Source organism: Pelobates fuscus, chromosome 13 (genome assembly GCF_036172605.1).
Source record: "Pelobates fuscus isolate aPelFus1 chromosome 13, aPelFus1.pri, whole genome shotgun sequence".
NCBI classification, from domain to species: domain Eukaryota; kingdom Metazoa; phylum Chordata; class Amphibia; order Anura; family Pelobatidae; genus Pelobates; species Pelobates fuscus.
The window spans coordinates 96,286,121-96,301,650 of NC_086329.1; the positions used below are offsets into that span (position 1 = coordinate 96,286,121).

Below are 15,530 nucleotides of genomic sequence, written 5' to 3' on the forward strand. Positions count from 1 at the left end.
GCATTTTCGCCGAATTCTGGCTTAGGCTCAAGCACCGGCTCCAACAACAGGCCCCACGACCACCCGGCCTAAGTCTCCCTCCTAGACAGCTGCCAACCGACCCACAGCAACGAAACGCAGCACCGGTGGGATCTAGGCCCAGAAAATAGCGGTGGAGAGGGGAGCGCACACATCGCACATACAGGGCAACGAAGCGGAAGACACAGCAGAAGCCAAGTACAAGCCCGCTCCAAATGCTTACCACCTCAGGGGAGACCCTACACAGGCAGCAAGGTACAGCCGAGCAACCTCACCAACTCCTGCCGCCACATACCAGGGCCCCCGTTCCCACATGGTACCTCTGGAGGCGCAGGGCTGGGACTGATCATCGGCCTCACAACACCGGCCACCTCCCCACCTACGCATGCAGCATATCGCGACAACTCGGGACTTACCTGTACAAACCGACCCAAACTACGACATGGCGCTGGAGAGAGCTGGCTGACCAACAAGAACGGAGACCAGTGGCATATGGATCTCAGGCTGCCGTGCGGAACTACGCATTCCCTATGCAAGGGGTAGGGTGACTGTACTAGGGGAACTATCGCCTAGGCTCCAGTCTCTAATGCCGGCCCCACTCATCACACTCTTTGCGTTCTTGCTAAAGCTCTCTCTCTTGCTAAAGCTGGTTATTTACTTTTTATATTACCAACAGAGGCTACAGATACACGTTACATGTGCTGTGTAGTAAACCTAATATGATAACCTAATACCGTTTAAATATATATAGGACAAACGCTGGCAACACTACAGATCATAACACTAGACAGTGCATGCTAATAGCCACACTCGTTAGCTCTCACTTTTAACATATAATGTAAATCTTTACACCTTGATGCATGTCTTAGCCGGATATACAACTGTGTAAACCACTCAAGAATGCAATGTTATATACCTTATATACCCTAGGAGCACCTAAGAATGTTATATGCATGACTAGCCTAGTATACTCACTAACTACTACTAATGAAACATAACTTGTTGCTCTCATGTTCAAAAAAAAAAAAAAAAAATGTGCCGTATGATATGCCACTCATTGAATTGCTTTGAATATGCCTGCAGTTGCTTTTGTGGCCCTGCAAGCCCGTTTGTTACTTATATGCACGTGCAAAATTAACAATAAAAAAAAAAATAAAGTTTATTTAGGTACAATATAATTTTTAAAGGTGTTAATTCTTCCTATCCATGAGATTTTTTTTTTTTTTACCATTTCTTTTTTTTTCAATGAATGTTCTTTTATAGACGGAGATCTTTTTTCCTAAATACTCCACTGTATCTTCTACCCATTGGAATTTAATGTCTTCATACAATTTCTTCTCTTCTGCCATGTTAATATTTAATGTTAGTGCTTGACATTTCCCTACACTAAGTTTATAATTAGATCTGAAAATTGTTGGATCTCCAACATCAAGGCTTTCAGCAATTTCTCTGTATATACCAAAGTGAGTAAGACATCATTGACAAATAGAGAAATTTGAAAACTCCGATTACTTATATCTAGCCCTTTTATACTCCTATTTTCTCTATTATTGCATATAACATGGGGGCCTTGTATTGTTCCATTTAATGCCCTAAACCAGGACAATTTGATACCAGAGCCCAAAACTCGTGCAGATGAATCTTTGTATAAGGCCCAAATCACATCCAGAATTTGAGGTTTCAGTCCAAATCTCAACAATGTTTCTTCCAGAAAGATCCAGCTGACCCTGTCAAAAGCCTTCTCGGCATCCAATGACAGGACCTGCCCCCCTCAATTCCGCCGTGAGGCTCTCCATGCTGTAGATCTCTTCCACTGTTTCCATCCAGTTTGCTATTGTCGGTACTGCCATAGACTTCCAGCGGGCAGGGATCAGACTCTTGGCAGCGTTCAGGAAGTGTTGCGTGAGTGATCTCTTGTACGCACCAAGTGGCTTGTATATGAAATTATGGAAGCAGACTATTGGGGATTGAGCTGGTAATGTTGCTAGTTTGAATGTCCTATGCATTCTCACCATTAGAGTGTATTTGTCTCCTATATCGCCTGCCAATTTTTTTGAATATTTGTAAAGATAGTCCTTTATTGATTCTTTTTTTTATCTTCTCTGAGACATCTTCTAGATCTGCCATTTTTTTTTGTAGCTCTTAAAATGTATGTAGGGTATCATATTGGTCTTTATGGTTGGAGATATATCTTAAGATTTCCAGTTTTTCTGAACTTTCCTGGATCTTTTGATTGAGTTTTTGATTCCTTTCATTTCATTGATAACAGTTAAGATGTACTTTTTTTATCGCACCTCTGTAACTTTGTTAAGAATTATTTAGTGATTGTCTCGTGCTCAACAGGTACTTCTGTTAACCGTGCACTGTGTTCATGATGCTCATCAATCAGGTTGGATCTGTCTGGTAAAAGTGCTCTATTGGACTCCATTATATCATTTGGTATTTTATATTTGCTATTTGCTTTATTTTTCATTCATTTAGTCTTCTTAATATTGATGCTTAATATTAAAGTATTTAAAAATATCCACTGTCTAGACTCCTGCATTTTCAAAGAAGTGCCATATAAGGCATCTATACTGAGCCAGCTTGCAGGCTCTGTGTTTGTATGATAATTACCTTCTAAAAGTGATACAGATTTATAAGTGGAACTTCACTATCATTTTATATCTTCCTTTTATCCTAAACTTTTATAAGAAAAGATGTTACCACCATAACAACATCATCAAAGAGGGGAGTGGTCACCTGAAATGGACCAATCAGCGCTACACACCAGAGCTGGGTTATATAGCTCTAGAATATGTGAGTGTCCAATTGAAGTTTTAATATACTAGCATATGTTTTAAGGTTTTACACTATTGCACTTTATTTTGTATTTAAAGGGATATACACCAGATTGGAGTTTCAAAGTAGCAAGTTAAGTGTTCTTTACGTATTTTTATATATACTAATGGATACGTCACTTTATACATAGAACTCCACAGTTTTATTGAAATTTGCACCTAGTTGTGTGTTTGTTGGAGAATTGTACATTCAGTGTAGTCATAGCTATGAGAAAATTAGTTATGCAAGTTTGTACAGAAAATATTCTTATTTTATTTTTCATTTGATGTCACACAATTAGATCACTTCTAAAACCCATACATTTGTCTACCTGCAGTTAATATTGGGATAAGATAAAATTAATTTTTACATTACTGGCCAGTTGATATCTCCATTTACAGTAAGGTGCTGTGACATCATAAATACTCTGACATCATCTGATGAAACAATCAATGTCAAACTCACCTAAAGTCAGAGCAACTGGACACCTTGAGAGTGAACAGTGGCTACTGCATTGGTCAGGTGCTATTTTCAATAATTTATTAATTATTACTATTATCAATCAGCTGATTGCTAAATATATTTGTGAATTTAAAAGCTATATATTCACACAGTATAATAAGAATGAAGAGAACAAGAAAACGTTCTCGTAACGAAACTGAGGACAGTCAGGACATTTCTGACAAATTAAAAACAAAAAATAGAAAACTCAGTACCAGATCAAAAGGACAGGAAGAGCAGACATCTCTTGGACATTCCAGGAGAAAGAGCTGCAATGAGCAGGATATTGAGAGAGGGAGAGAGCCAAAGAGACGGGTCATTGCTGAGGGACCCAGCAGATATCAGGGTCAAAAACGATCCAGGACCTCCAGTCATGATGAGGATTCGCAGGTCATACAAAAAAGAGTCAAGCTCTCCTCATCTGCCAAACTGGGTCATAAAAGTGAGAGAAAGTCTGCTGGAAAAAGCGGCCAGATATCTCCACTCAAAAAACAAGCCCTGAAACGAAGCATGGAATGCGATCTTGAGGAGCAGGTCATGCAGAAAAGACCAAAGCTCTCCTCATCTGCCAAACTGGGTCAGAAAAGTGAGAGAAAGTCTGCTGGAAAGATCAGTCAGTCATCTCCACCCAGAAATAAAGCCCTGAAAAGAAGCAGGGACTATGATGATGAGGAGGAACAAGTCAGACAGAAAAAGGGAAAGGTCTCCTCTGGAAAGGAAGAGGAGAAAACAAACAAGCCAAAGGGCAACGATGAATGTATTACAGGTATGAAAAAAATTTTTTTTACAGAGATTTGCCAATTCGTATCAGATATTTTACCCTCAATTGACCATACTCTGTACCCATTCACCGTCTCTAATTAATCAATATTTCCCACACTTCAGCTACCACGAGTTCTCAGGCGATGGGGTTTTAAACTAAAGAAAAATACAGCCAGAGTGACCGATCAGAGAAATCAAAATCACTCACTCACGGTGTATTGGTTGCAGGGTATTGAGGGCATAACCCAACGATAGAAATAGAAAGAGAAAAGACTGGAAAGGGTTAACTAAACAAAGTGCCCCCAAAGAACAGTCTCTATACCCTGGCTAAGATAAGCTCTACCAATGTACAGCAGCAAATATGCTAAATCATAGAGCAAAAAAAAGAACTAGGAAAATAATACATTTTTAATAACCCCACTTAGGGGAACCAAAAGGTATAACAAAAATGAACAGTGTAAAGCTCATAGTGAAAAACAGAGATAAAGAAGTAAAGAAAAATAGATAAAAGGTTTAACATAGGTACATCTGCTAAATCTGTGATATATGCAGTAGTTGCACTCAATGTCTAGTGGTCACTAAAGGTAACTATATATAAACAGCCTCTATATTACAGGTAATTAAATGGACCAGCGGTATAGACAATGAGAGGTCAGTGAAACAAAAAAGAAAGAAGTACAATGTAACTTGCTTAAATTGTTGTGTATATAGATACACGTATATAATTAATCTAGAGAGGATAACCCCAGCAAGTATCTACGTTGTACAAAATGGGGAACTCCATAATCGTGAAACACACCCTTTCTGTTAGAGAGAGACTTAGTGAGTAGGTTAGTCCGGCCGGACAAATTAAAGGGACACTCCAGGCACCCAGACCACTTCTGCTCATTGGAGTAGTCTGGGTGCCAACTCCCACTACTCCTAACCCTGCAAGTGTAATTATTGCAGTTTTTTATATATTATTTTATACTAGACAGCCACTAGAGGGAACTTCCTGCTTCATAGCACAAGAAACCTGTGCTAGAGCGTCGCTGGACGTCCTCACGCTGTGTGAGGACCTCCAGCGTCGCTCAAATCCCCATAGGAAGAGGTAATACGCATGCGCGGCATTGCCGCGAATGCGCATTAGGTCTCCTCGGCCGGTGGGCGGGATCAGTCTCGCCCACCGGCCGACGGAAGAACAGGGAGGAGCGGCGTGGAGGAGGAGACAGCGGCGAGGGACATCGCTGCTGCCTCAGGTAAGTGACTGAAGGGGTTTTCACCCCTTCAGTACCTGGGGATTGGGGGGTGGGAGGGAAAGGGACCCTCCAGTGCCAGGAAAACTGATCGTTTTCCTGGCACTGGAGTTTCCCTTTAATGTAAAAGTCGCTCTAAATAATTACACTGCAAGGAAAGGATGGAAAGACATGTAGAATGGATAAAAAAATATAGGACCAATAGAGTAGCTATGGTGCCAGATATTCTGTGGATAAAAAGTATGTATTAGATAGAGAGGTATTACAAGTAACGATATAATGCACTATAGATAACCTGCCTATACTGGAAGAGCTAGAAGGTCAGGAAAACGACTGGCTTTTAAATCAAAAAAGCTAGCTACAGCAGTCCTAAATGAACCTCCGTGGAAACAAGTGAACTAAATAGGAAGATATAACAAGTATCAATATAATGTAACATTATTACCCTGCCTGTATCGGAGAAACTAGAGAGTAAAGTTACTGGCTGGCTTTTAAATAAAAAAGCTAACTCAAATAGTCCTAAGTAGTGATAACAAAAGGAAGCCCCCCCCAAATCTTAATTGGATGAATAAAGAGAGAGCAGATGCCTAAGTAGGGTACACAGTGTACCAGGGTTTGCTCAACGCGCGTTTTGGCGCCCACGTGCGCCTTTGTCAAGAGCTTTTAAACTAGGTAATGGTACAGAGCAATATTTCAAGACCTTTGATAGATGTAGAATATTAATCCCTCCATTTTGAAATAGCCAATAATATTCATAAGGAATGTAGCACAAAATAAAATGTATTTTAATCAAATTATCCATGATGTGATATTTATAAACCATATTATCGTTTCATATAACTGGGTGGGATGGGAAGATTTGTATAGCGGTTCTAGAGTAATAGAGAATTAAGCTGGTTCCTATGTTTATAATGAATTGGAGGCTAATGCTATATGTATTAAATCTTTAAGGAGGAAGTACACAGCCTGTGGTTGAATTAAAGAAACCACTGCCTCTGTCAATCACTGGTTACCGATTCCATAAAGTGCTGGGACAGGGGAGCTTCGGACAGGTGAGTCTACTAACAATCTATAATTCTTAATACATCTATTGATCTAGTGGAGAACTCACTTCTCATTATTCTTTTTGTATTCCTATAACAATTTATTGGGAATTAATTTGTTATTAACCTTGGGCACGTGCATGATCCATAAATGTGGAAAGTATAGTAAGACGTACAAAGTAGACTCCAAATAAAATACCTAGGACCTTCTATTTTGCTATTTTGTGTTGTTTAACATGGCTTCCTTTATTAACAGTTCTATTAAATCTTTCGGTCTTTCTAGAAACTTCATAATTCACAACAGAACAACAGACATAGGTCTCGAATTAGTAAAAACATTTCTAATTTTCAAAGCTCTGTATAAATATCCCTTATATAGGATTCCCAGGTAGGTTTCCTAGCTCTGTATAAATATCCCTTATATAGGATTCCCAGGTAGGTTTCCAAGCTCTGTATAAATATCCCTTATATAGGATTCCCAGGTAGGTTTCCAAGCTCTGTATAAATATCCCTTATATAGGATTCCCAGGTAGGTTTCCAAGCTCTGTATAAATATCCCTTATATAGGATTCCCAGGTAGGTTTCCAAGCTCTGTATAAATATCCCTTATATAGGATTATCAGGTAGGTTTCCTAGCTTTGTATAAATATCCCTTATATAGGATTCCCAGGTAGGTTTCCAAGCTCTGTATAAATATCCCTTATATAGGATTCCCAGGTAGGTTTCCAAGCTCTGTATAAATATCCCTTATATAGGATTCCCAGGTAGGTTTCCAAGCTCTGTATAAATATCCCTTATATAGGATTCCCAGGTAGGTTTCCAAGCTCTGTATAAATATCCCTTATATAGGATTCCCAGGTAGGTTTCCAAGCTCTGTATAAATATCCCTTATATAGGATTCTCAGGTAAGTTTCCAAGCTCTGTATAAATATCCCTTATATAGGATTCCCAGGTAGGTTTCCAAGCTCTGTATAAATATCCCTTATATAGGATTCTCAGGTAGGTTTCAAAGCTCTGTATAAATATCCCTTATATAGGATTCCCAGGTAGGTTTCCAAGCTCTGTATAAATATCCCTTATATAGGATTCTCAGGTAGGTTTCCAAGCTCTGTATAAATATCCCTTATATAGGATTCCCAGGTAGGTTTCCAAGCTCTGTATAAATATCCCTTATATAGGATTCTCAGGTAGGTTTCCAAGCTCTGTATAAATATCCCTTATATAGGATTCTCAGGTAAGTTTCCAAGCTCTGTAAAAATATCCCTTATATAGGATTCCCAGGTAGGTTTCCAAGCTCTGTATAAATATCCCTTATATAGGATTCTCAGGTAGGTTTCCAAGCTCTGTATAAATATCCCTTATATAGGATTCCCAGGTAGGTTTCCGAGCTCTGTATAAATATCCCTTATATAGGATTCTCAGGTAGGTTTCCAAGCTCTGTATAAATATCCCTTATATAGGATTCCCAGGTAGGTTTCCAAGCTCTGTATAAATATCCCTTATATAGGATTCTCAGGTAGGTTTCCAAGCTCTGTATAAATATCCCTTATATAGGATTCTCAGGTAAGTTTCCAAGCTCTGTATAAATATCCCTTATATAGGATTCCCAGGTAGGTTTCTGAGCTCTTTATAAATATCCCTTATATAGGATTCCCAGGTAGGTTTCCAAGCTCTGTATAAATATCCCTTATATAGGATTCTCAGGTAGGTTTCCAAGCTCTGTATAAATATCCCTTATATAGGATTCCCAGGTAGGTTTCCAAGCTGTGTATAAATATCCCTTATATAGGATTCCCAGGTAGGTTTCCAAGCTCTGTATAAATATCCCTTATATAGGATTCTCAGGTAGGTTTCCAAGCTCTGTATAAATATCCCTTATATAGGATTCCCAGGTAGGTTTCCAAGCTCTGTATAAATATCCCTTATATAGGATTCCCAGGTAGGTTTCCAAGCTCTGTATAAATATCCCTTATATAGGATTCTCAGGTAGGTTTCCAAGCTCTGTATAAATATCCCTTATATAGGATTCTCAGGTAGGTTTCCAAGCTCTGTATAAATATCCCTTATATAGGATTCCCAGGTAGGTTTCCAAGCTCTGTATAAATATCCCTTATATAGGATTCTCAGGTAGGTTTCCAAGCTCTGTATAAATATCCCTTATATAGGATTCTCAGGTAAGTTTCCAAGCTCTGTATAAATATCCCTTATATAGGATTCCCAGGTAGGTTTCTGAGCTCTTTATAAATATCCCTTATATAGGATTCCCAGGTAGGTTTCCAAGCTCTGTATAAATATCCCTTATATAGGATTCTCAGGTAGGTTTCCAAGCTCTGTATAAATATCCCTTATATAGGATTCCCAGGTAGGTTTCCAAGCTGTGTATAAATATCCCTTATATAGGATTCCCAGGTAGGTTTCCAAGCTCTGTATAAATATCCCTTATATAGGATTCTCAGGTAGGTTTCCAAGCTCTGTATAAATATCCCTTATATAGGATTCCCAGGTAGGTTTCCAAGCTCTGTATAAATATCCCTTATATAGGATTCCCAGGTAGGTTTCCAAGCTCTGTATAAATATCCCTTATATAGGATTCTCAGGTAGGTTTCCGAGCTCTGTATAAATATCCCTTATATAGGATTCTCAGGTAGGTTTCCAAGCTCTGTATAAATATCCCTTATATAGGATTCCAAGGTAGGTTTCCAAGCTGTGTATAAATATCCCTTATATAGGATTCCCAGGTAGGTTTCCAAGCTCTGTATAAATATCCCTTATATAGGATTCTCAGGTAGGTTTCCAAGCTCTGTATAAATATCCCTTATATAGGATTCCCAGGTAGGTTTCCAAGCTCTGTATAAATATCCCTTATATAGGATTCTCAGGTAGGTTTCCAAGCTCTGTATAAATATCCCTTATATAGGATTCCCAGGTAGGTTTCCAAGCTCTGTATAAATATCCCTTATATAGGATTCTCGGGTAGGTTTCCAAGCCCTGTATAAATATCCCTTATATAGGATTCCCAGGTAGGTTTCCAAGCTCTGTATAAATATCCCTTATATAGGATTCCCAGGTAGGTTTCCAAGCTCTGTATAAATATCCCTTATATAGGATTCTCAGGTAGGTTTCCAAGCTCTGTATAAATATCCCTTATATAGGATTCCCAGGTAGGTTTCCAAGCTCTGTATAAATATCCCTTATATAGGATTCTCGGGTAGGTTTCCAAGCTCTGTATAAATATCCCTTATATAGGATTCCCAGGTAGGTTTCCGAGCTCTGTATAAATATCCCTTATATAGGATTCTCAGGTAGGTTTCCAAGCTCTGTATAAATATCCCTTATATAGGATTCTCGGGTAGGCTTCCAAGCTCTGTATAAATATCCCTTATATAGGATTCCCAGGTAGGTTTCCAAGCTCTGTATAAATATCCCTTATATAGGATTCCCAGGTAGGTTTCCTAGCTCTGTATAAATATCCCTTATATAGGATTCCCAGGTAGGTTTCCAAGCTCTGTATAAATATCCCTTATATAGGATTCTCAGGTAGGTTTCCAAGCTCTGTATAAATATCCCTTATATAGGATTCCCAGGTAGGTTTCCAAGCTCTGTACAAATATCCCTTATATAGGATTCCCAGGTAGGTTTCCTAGCTCTGTATAAATATCCCTTATATAGGATTCTCAGGTAGGTTTCCAAGCTCTGTATAAATATCCCTTATATAGGATTCCCAGGTAGGTTTCCAAGCTCTGTATAAATATCCCTTATATAGGATTCCCAGGTAGGTTTCCTAGCTCTGTATAAATATCCCTTATATAGGATTCCCAGGTAGGTTTCCAAGCTCTGTATGAATATCCCTTATATAGGATTCCCAGGTAGGTTTCCAAGCTCTGTATAAATATCCCTTATATAGGATTCTCAGGTAGGTTTCCAAGCTCTGTATAAATATCCCTTATATAGGATTCCCAGGTAGGTTTCCAAGCTCTGTATAAATATCCCTTATATAGGATTCCCAGGTAGGTTTCCAAGCTCTGTATAAATATCCCTTATATAGGATTCTCAGGTAGGTTTCCAAGCTCTGTATAAATATCCCTTATATAGGATTCCCAGGTAGGTTTCCTAGCTCTGTATAAATATCCCTTATATAGGATTCCCAGGTAGGTTTCCAAGCTCTGTATGAATATCCCTTATATAGGATTCCCAGGTAGGTTTCCAAGCTCTGTATAAATATCCCTTATATAGGATTCTCAGGTAGGTTTCCAAGCTCTGTATAAATATCCCTTATATAGGATTCCCAGGTAGGTTTCCAAGCTCTGTATAAATATCCCTTATATAGGATTCCCAGGTAGGTTTCCAAGCTCTGTATAAATATCCCTTATATAGGATTCTCAGGTAGGTTTCCAAGCTCTGTATAAATATACCTTTATATAGGATTCCCAGGTAGGTTTCCTAGCTTTGTATAAATATCCCTTATATAGGATTCCCAGGTAGGTTTCCGAGCTCTGTATAAATATCCCTTATATAGGATTCCCAGGTAGGTTTCCAAGCTCTGTATAAATATCCCTTATATAGGATTCTCAGGTAGGTTTCCAAGCTCTGTATAAATATCCCTTATATAGGATTCTCGGGTAGGTTTCCAAGCTCTGTATAAATATCCCTTATATAGGATTCCCAGGTAGGTTTCCAAGCTCTGTATAAATATCCCTTATATAGGATTCCCAGGTAGGTTTCCTAGCTCTGTATAAATATCCCTTATATAGGATTCCCAGGTAGGTTTCCAAGCTCTGTATAAATATCCCTTATATAGGATTCTCAGGTAGGTTTCCAAGCTCTGTATAAATATCCCTTATATAGGATTCCCAGGTAGGTTTCCAAGCTCTGTATAAATATCCCTTATATAGGATTCCCAGGTAGGTTTCCTAGCTCTGTATAAATATCCCTTATATAGGATTCCCAGGTAGGTTTCCAAGCTCTGTATAAATATCCCTTATATAGGATTCTCGGGTAGGTTTCCAAGCTCTGTATAAATATCCCTTATATAGGATTCTCAGGTAGGTTTCCGAGCTCTGTATAAATATCCCTTATATAGGATTCCCAGGTAGGTTTCCAAGCTCTGTATAAATATCCCTTATATAGGATTCCCAGGTAGGTTTCATAGCTCTGTATAAATATCCCTTATATAGGATTCTCAGGTAGGTTTCCAAGCTCTGTATAAATATCTCTTAGATAGGATTCTCGGGTAGGTTTCCAAGCTCTGTATAAATATCCCTTATATAGGATTCTCAGGTAGGTTTCCAAGCTCTGTATAAATATCCCTTATATAGGATTCCCAGGTAGGTTTCATAGCTCTGTATAAATATCCCTTATATAGGATTCCAAGGTAGGTTTCCAAGCTCTGTATAAATATCCCTTATATAGGATTCCCAGGTAGGTTTCCTAGCTCTGTATAAATATCCCTTATATAGGATTCCCAGGTAGGTTTCCAAGCTCTGTATAAATATCCCTTATATAGGATTCTCGGGTAGGCTTCCAAGCTCTGTATAAATATCCCTTATATAGGATTCCCAGGTAGGTTTCCAAGCTCTGTATAAATATCCCTTATATAGGATTCCCAGGTAGGTTTCCTAGCTCTGTATAAATATCCCTTATATAGGATTCCCAGGTAGGTTTCCAAGCTCTGTATAAATATCCCTTATATAGGATTCTCAGGTAGGTTTCCAAGCTCTGTATAAATATCCCTTATATAGGATTCCCAGGTAGGTTTCCAAGCTCTGTATAAAAATCCCTTATATAGGATTCCCAGGTAGGTTTCCTAGCTCTGTATAAATATCCCTTATATAGGATTCCCAGGTAGGTTTCCAAGCTCTGTATAAATATCCCTTATATAGGATTCTCGGGTAGGTTTCCAAGCTCTGTATAAATATCCCTTATATAGGATTCTCAGGTAGGTTTCCGAGCTCTGTATAAATATCCCTTATATAGGATTCCCAGGTAGGTTTCCAAGCTCTGTATAAATATCCCTTATATAGGATTCCCAGGTAGGTTTCATAGCTCTGTATAAATATCCCTTATATAGGATTCTCAGGTAGGTTTCCAAGCTCTGTATAAATATCTCTTATATAGGATTCTCGGGTAGGTTTCCAAGCTCTGTATAAATATCCCTTATATAGGATTCTCAGGTAGGTTTCCAAGCTCTGTATAAATATCCCTTATATAGGATTCCCAGGTAGGTTTCATAGCTCTGTATAAATATCCCTTATATAGGATTCTCAGGTAGGTTTCCAAGCTCTGTATAAATATCCCTTATATAGGATTCTCAGGTAGGTTTCCGAGCTCTGTATAAATATCCCTTATATAGGATTCCCAGGTAGGTTTCCAAGCTTTGTATAAATATCCCTTATATAGGATTCTCAGGTAGGTTTCCAAGTTCTGTATAAATATCCCTTATATAGGATTCTCAGGTAGGTTTCCGAGCTCTGTATAAATATCCCTTATATAGGATTCCCAGGTAGGTTTCCAAGTTCTGTATAAATATCCCTTATATAGGATTCTCAGGTAGGTTTCCGAGCTCTGTATAAATATCCCTTATATAGGATTCCCAGGTAGGTTTCCGAGCTCTGTATAAATATCCCTTATATAGGATTCCCAGGTAGGTTTCCAGGCTCTGTATAAATATCCCTTATATAGGATTCCCAGGTAGGTTTCCAGGCTCTGTATAAATATCCCTTATATAGGATTCCCAGGTAGGTTTCCAAGCTCTGTATAAATATCCCTTATATAGGATTCCAAGGTAGGTTTCCAAGCTCTGTATAAATATCCCTTATATAGGATTCCCAGGTAGGTTTCCAAGCTCTGTATAAATATCCCTTATATAGGATTCCCAGGTAGGTTTCCAGGCTCTGTATAAATATCCCTTATATAGGATTCCCAGGTAGGTTTCCAAGCTCTGTATAAATATCCCTTATATAGGATTCTCAGGTAGGTTTCCAAGCTCTGTATAAATATCCCTTATATAGGATTCCCAGGTAGGTTTCCAAGCTCTGTATAAATATCCCTTATATAGGATTCTCAGGTAGGTTTCCAAGCTCTGTATAAATATCCCTTATATAGGATTCCCAGGTAGGTTTCCAAGCTCTGTATAAATATCCCTTATATAGGATTCTCGGGTAGGTTTCCAAGCCCTGTATAAATATCCCTTATATAGGATTCCCAGGTAGGTTTCCAAGCTCTGTATAAATATCCCTTATATAGGATTCCCAGGTAGGTTTCCAAGCTCTGTATAAATATCCCTTATATAGGATTCTCAGGTAGGTTTCCAAGCTCTGTATAAATATCCCTTATATAGGATTCCCAGGTAGGTTTCCAAGCTCTGTATAAATATCCCTTATATAGGATTCTCGGGTAGGTTTCCAAGCTCTGTATAAATATCCCTTATATAGGATTCCCAGGTAGGTTTCCGAGCTCTGTATAAATATCCCTTATATAGGATTCTCAGGTAGGTTTCCAAGCTCTGTATAAATATCCCTTATATAGGATTCTCGGGTAGGCTTCCAAGCTCTGTATAAATATCCCTTATATAGGATTCCCAGGTAGGTTTCCAAGCTCTGTATAAATATCCCTTATATAGGATTCCCAGGTAGGTTTCCTAGCTCTGTATAAATATCCCTTATATAGGATTCCCAGGTAGGTTTCCAAGCTCTGTATAAATATCCCTTATATAGGATTCTCAGGTAGGTTTCCAAGCTCTGTATAAATATCCCTTATATAGGATTCCCAGGTAGGTTTCCAAGCTCTGTACAAATATCCCTTATATAGGATTCCCAGGTAGGTTTCCTAGCTCTGTATAAATATCCCTTATATAGGATTCTCAGGTAGGTTTCCAAGCTCTGTATAAATATCCCTTATATAGGATTCCCAGGTAGGTTTCCAAGCTCTGTATAAATATCCCTTATATAGGATTCCCAGGTAGGTTTCCTAGCTCTGTATAAATATCCCTTATATAGGATTCCCAGGTAGGTTTCCAAGCTCTGTATGAATATCCCTTATATAGGATTCCCAGGTAGGTTTCCAAGCTCTGTATAAATATCCCTTATATAGGATTCTCAGGTAGGTTTCCAAGCTCTGTATAAATATCCCTTATATAGGATTCCCAGGTAGGTTTCCAAGCTCTGTATAAATATCCCTTATATAGGATTCCCAGGTAGGTTTCCAAGCTCTGTATAAATATCCCTTATATAGGATTCTCAGGTAGGTTTCCAAGCTCTGTATAAATATCCCTTATATAGGATTCCCAGGTAGGTTTCCTAGCTCTGTATAAATATCCCTTATATAGGATTCCCAGGTAGGTTTCCAAGCTCTGTATGAATATCCCTTATATAGGATTCCCAGGTAGGTTTCCAAGCTCTGTATAAATATCCCTTATATAGGATTCTCAGGTAGGTTTCCAAGCTCTGTATAAATATCCCTTATATAGGATTCCCAGGTAGGTTTCCAAGCTCTGTATAAATATCCCTTATATAGGATTCCCAGGTAGGTTTCCAAGCTCTGTATAAATATCCCTTATATAGGATTCTCAGGTAGGTTTCCAAGCTCTGTATAAATATACCTTTATATAGGATTCCCAGGTAGGTTTCCTAGCTTTGTATAAATATCCCTTATATAGGATTCCCAGGTAGGTTTCCGAGCTCTGTATAAATATCCCTTATATAGGATTCCCAGGTAGGTTTCCAAGCTCTGTATAAATATCCCTTATATAGGATTCTCAGGTAGGTTTCCAAGCTCTGTATAAATATCCCTTATATAGGATTCCCAGGTAGGTTTCCAAGCTCTGTATAAATATCCCTTATATAGGATTCTCGGGTAGGTTTCCAAGCTCTGTATAAATATCCCTTATATAGGATTCCCAGGTAGGTTTCCAAGCTCTGTATAAATATCCCTTATATAGGATTCCCAGGTAGGTTTCCTAGCTCTGTATAAATATCCCTTATATAGGATTCCCAGGTAGGTTTCCAAGCTCTGTATAAATATCCCTTATATAGGATTCTCAGGTAGGTTTCCAAGCTCTGTATAAATATCCCTTATATAGGATTCCCAGGTAGGTTTCCAAGCTCTGTATAAATATCCCTTATATAGGATTCCCAGGTAGGTTTCCTAGCTCTGT

General features: G+C 38.5%; 1 protein-coding gene across 1 annotated transcript in view; it reads left to right on the plus strand.

Annotated features, from left to right (window-relative positions):
* Positions 1–3,462: 3,462 nt before the first annotated feature.
* Positions 3,463–15,530, plus strand: part of LOC134582651 (protein kinase C theta type-like) — a 35,783-nt gene continuing 23,715 nt past the window's right edge. Inside the window, exons 1-2 of the mRNA XM_063439306.1 lie at positions 3,463–4,105; positions 6,288–6,388. Coding sequence (XP_063295376.1) covers positions 3,463–4,105; positions 6,288–6,388 — 744 coding nt within the window. The remainder of the gene's footprint in view (positions 4,106–6,287; positions 6,389–15,530) is intronic.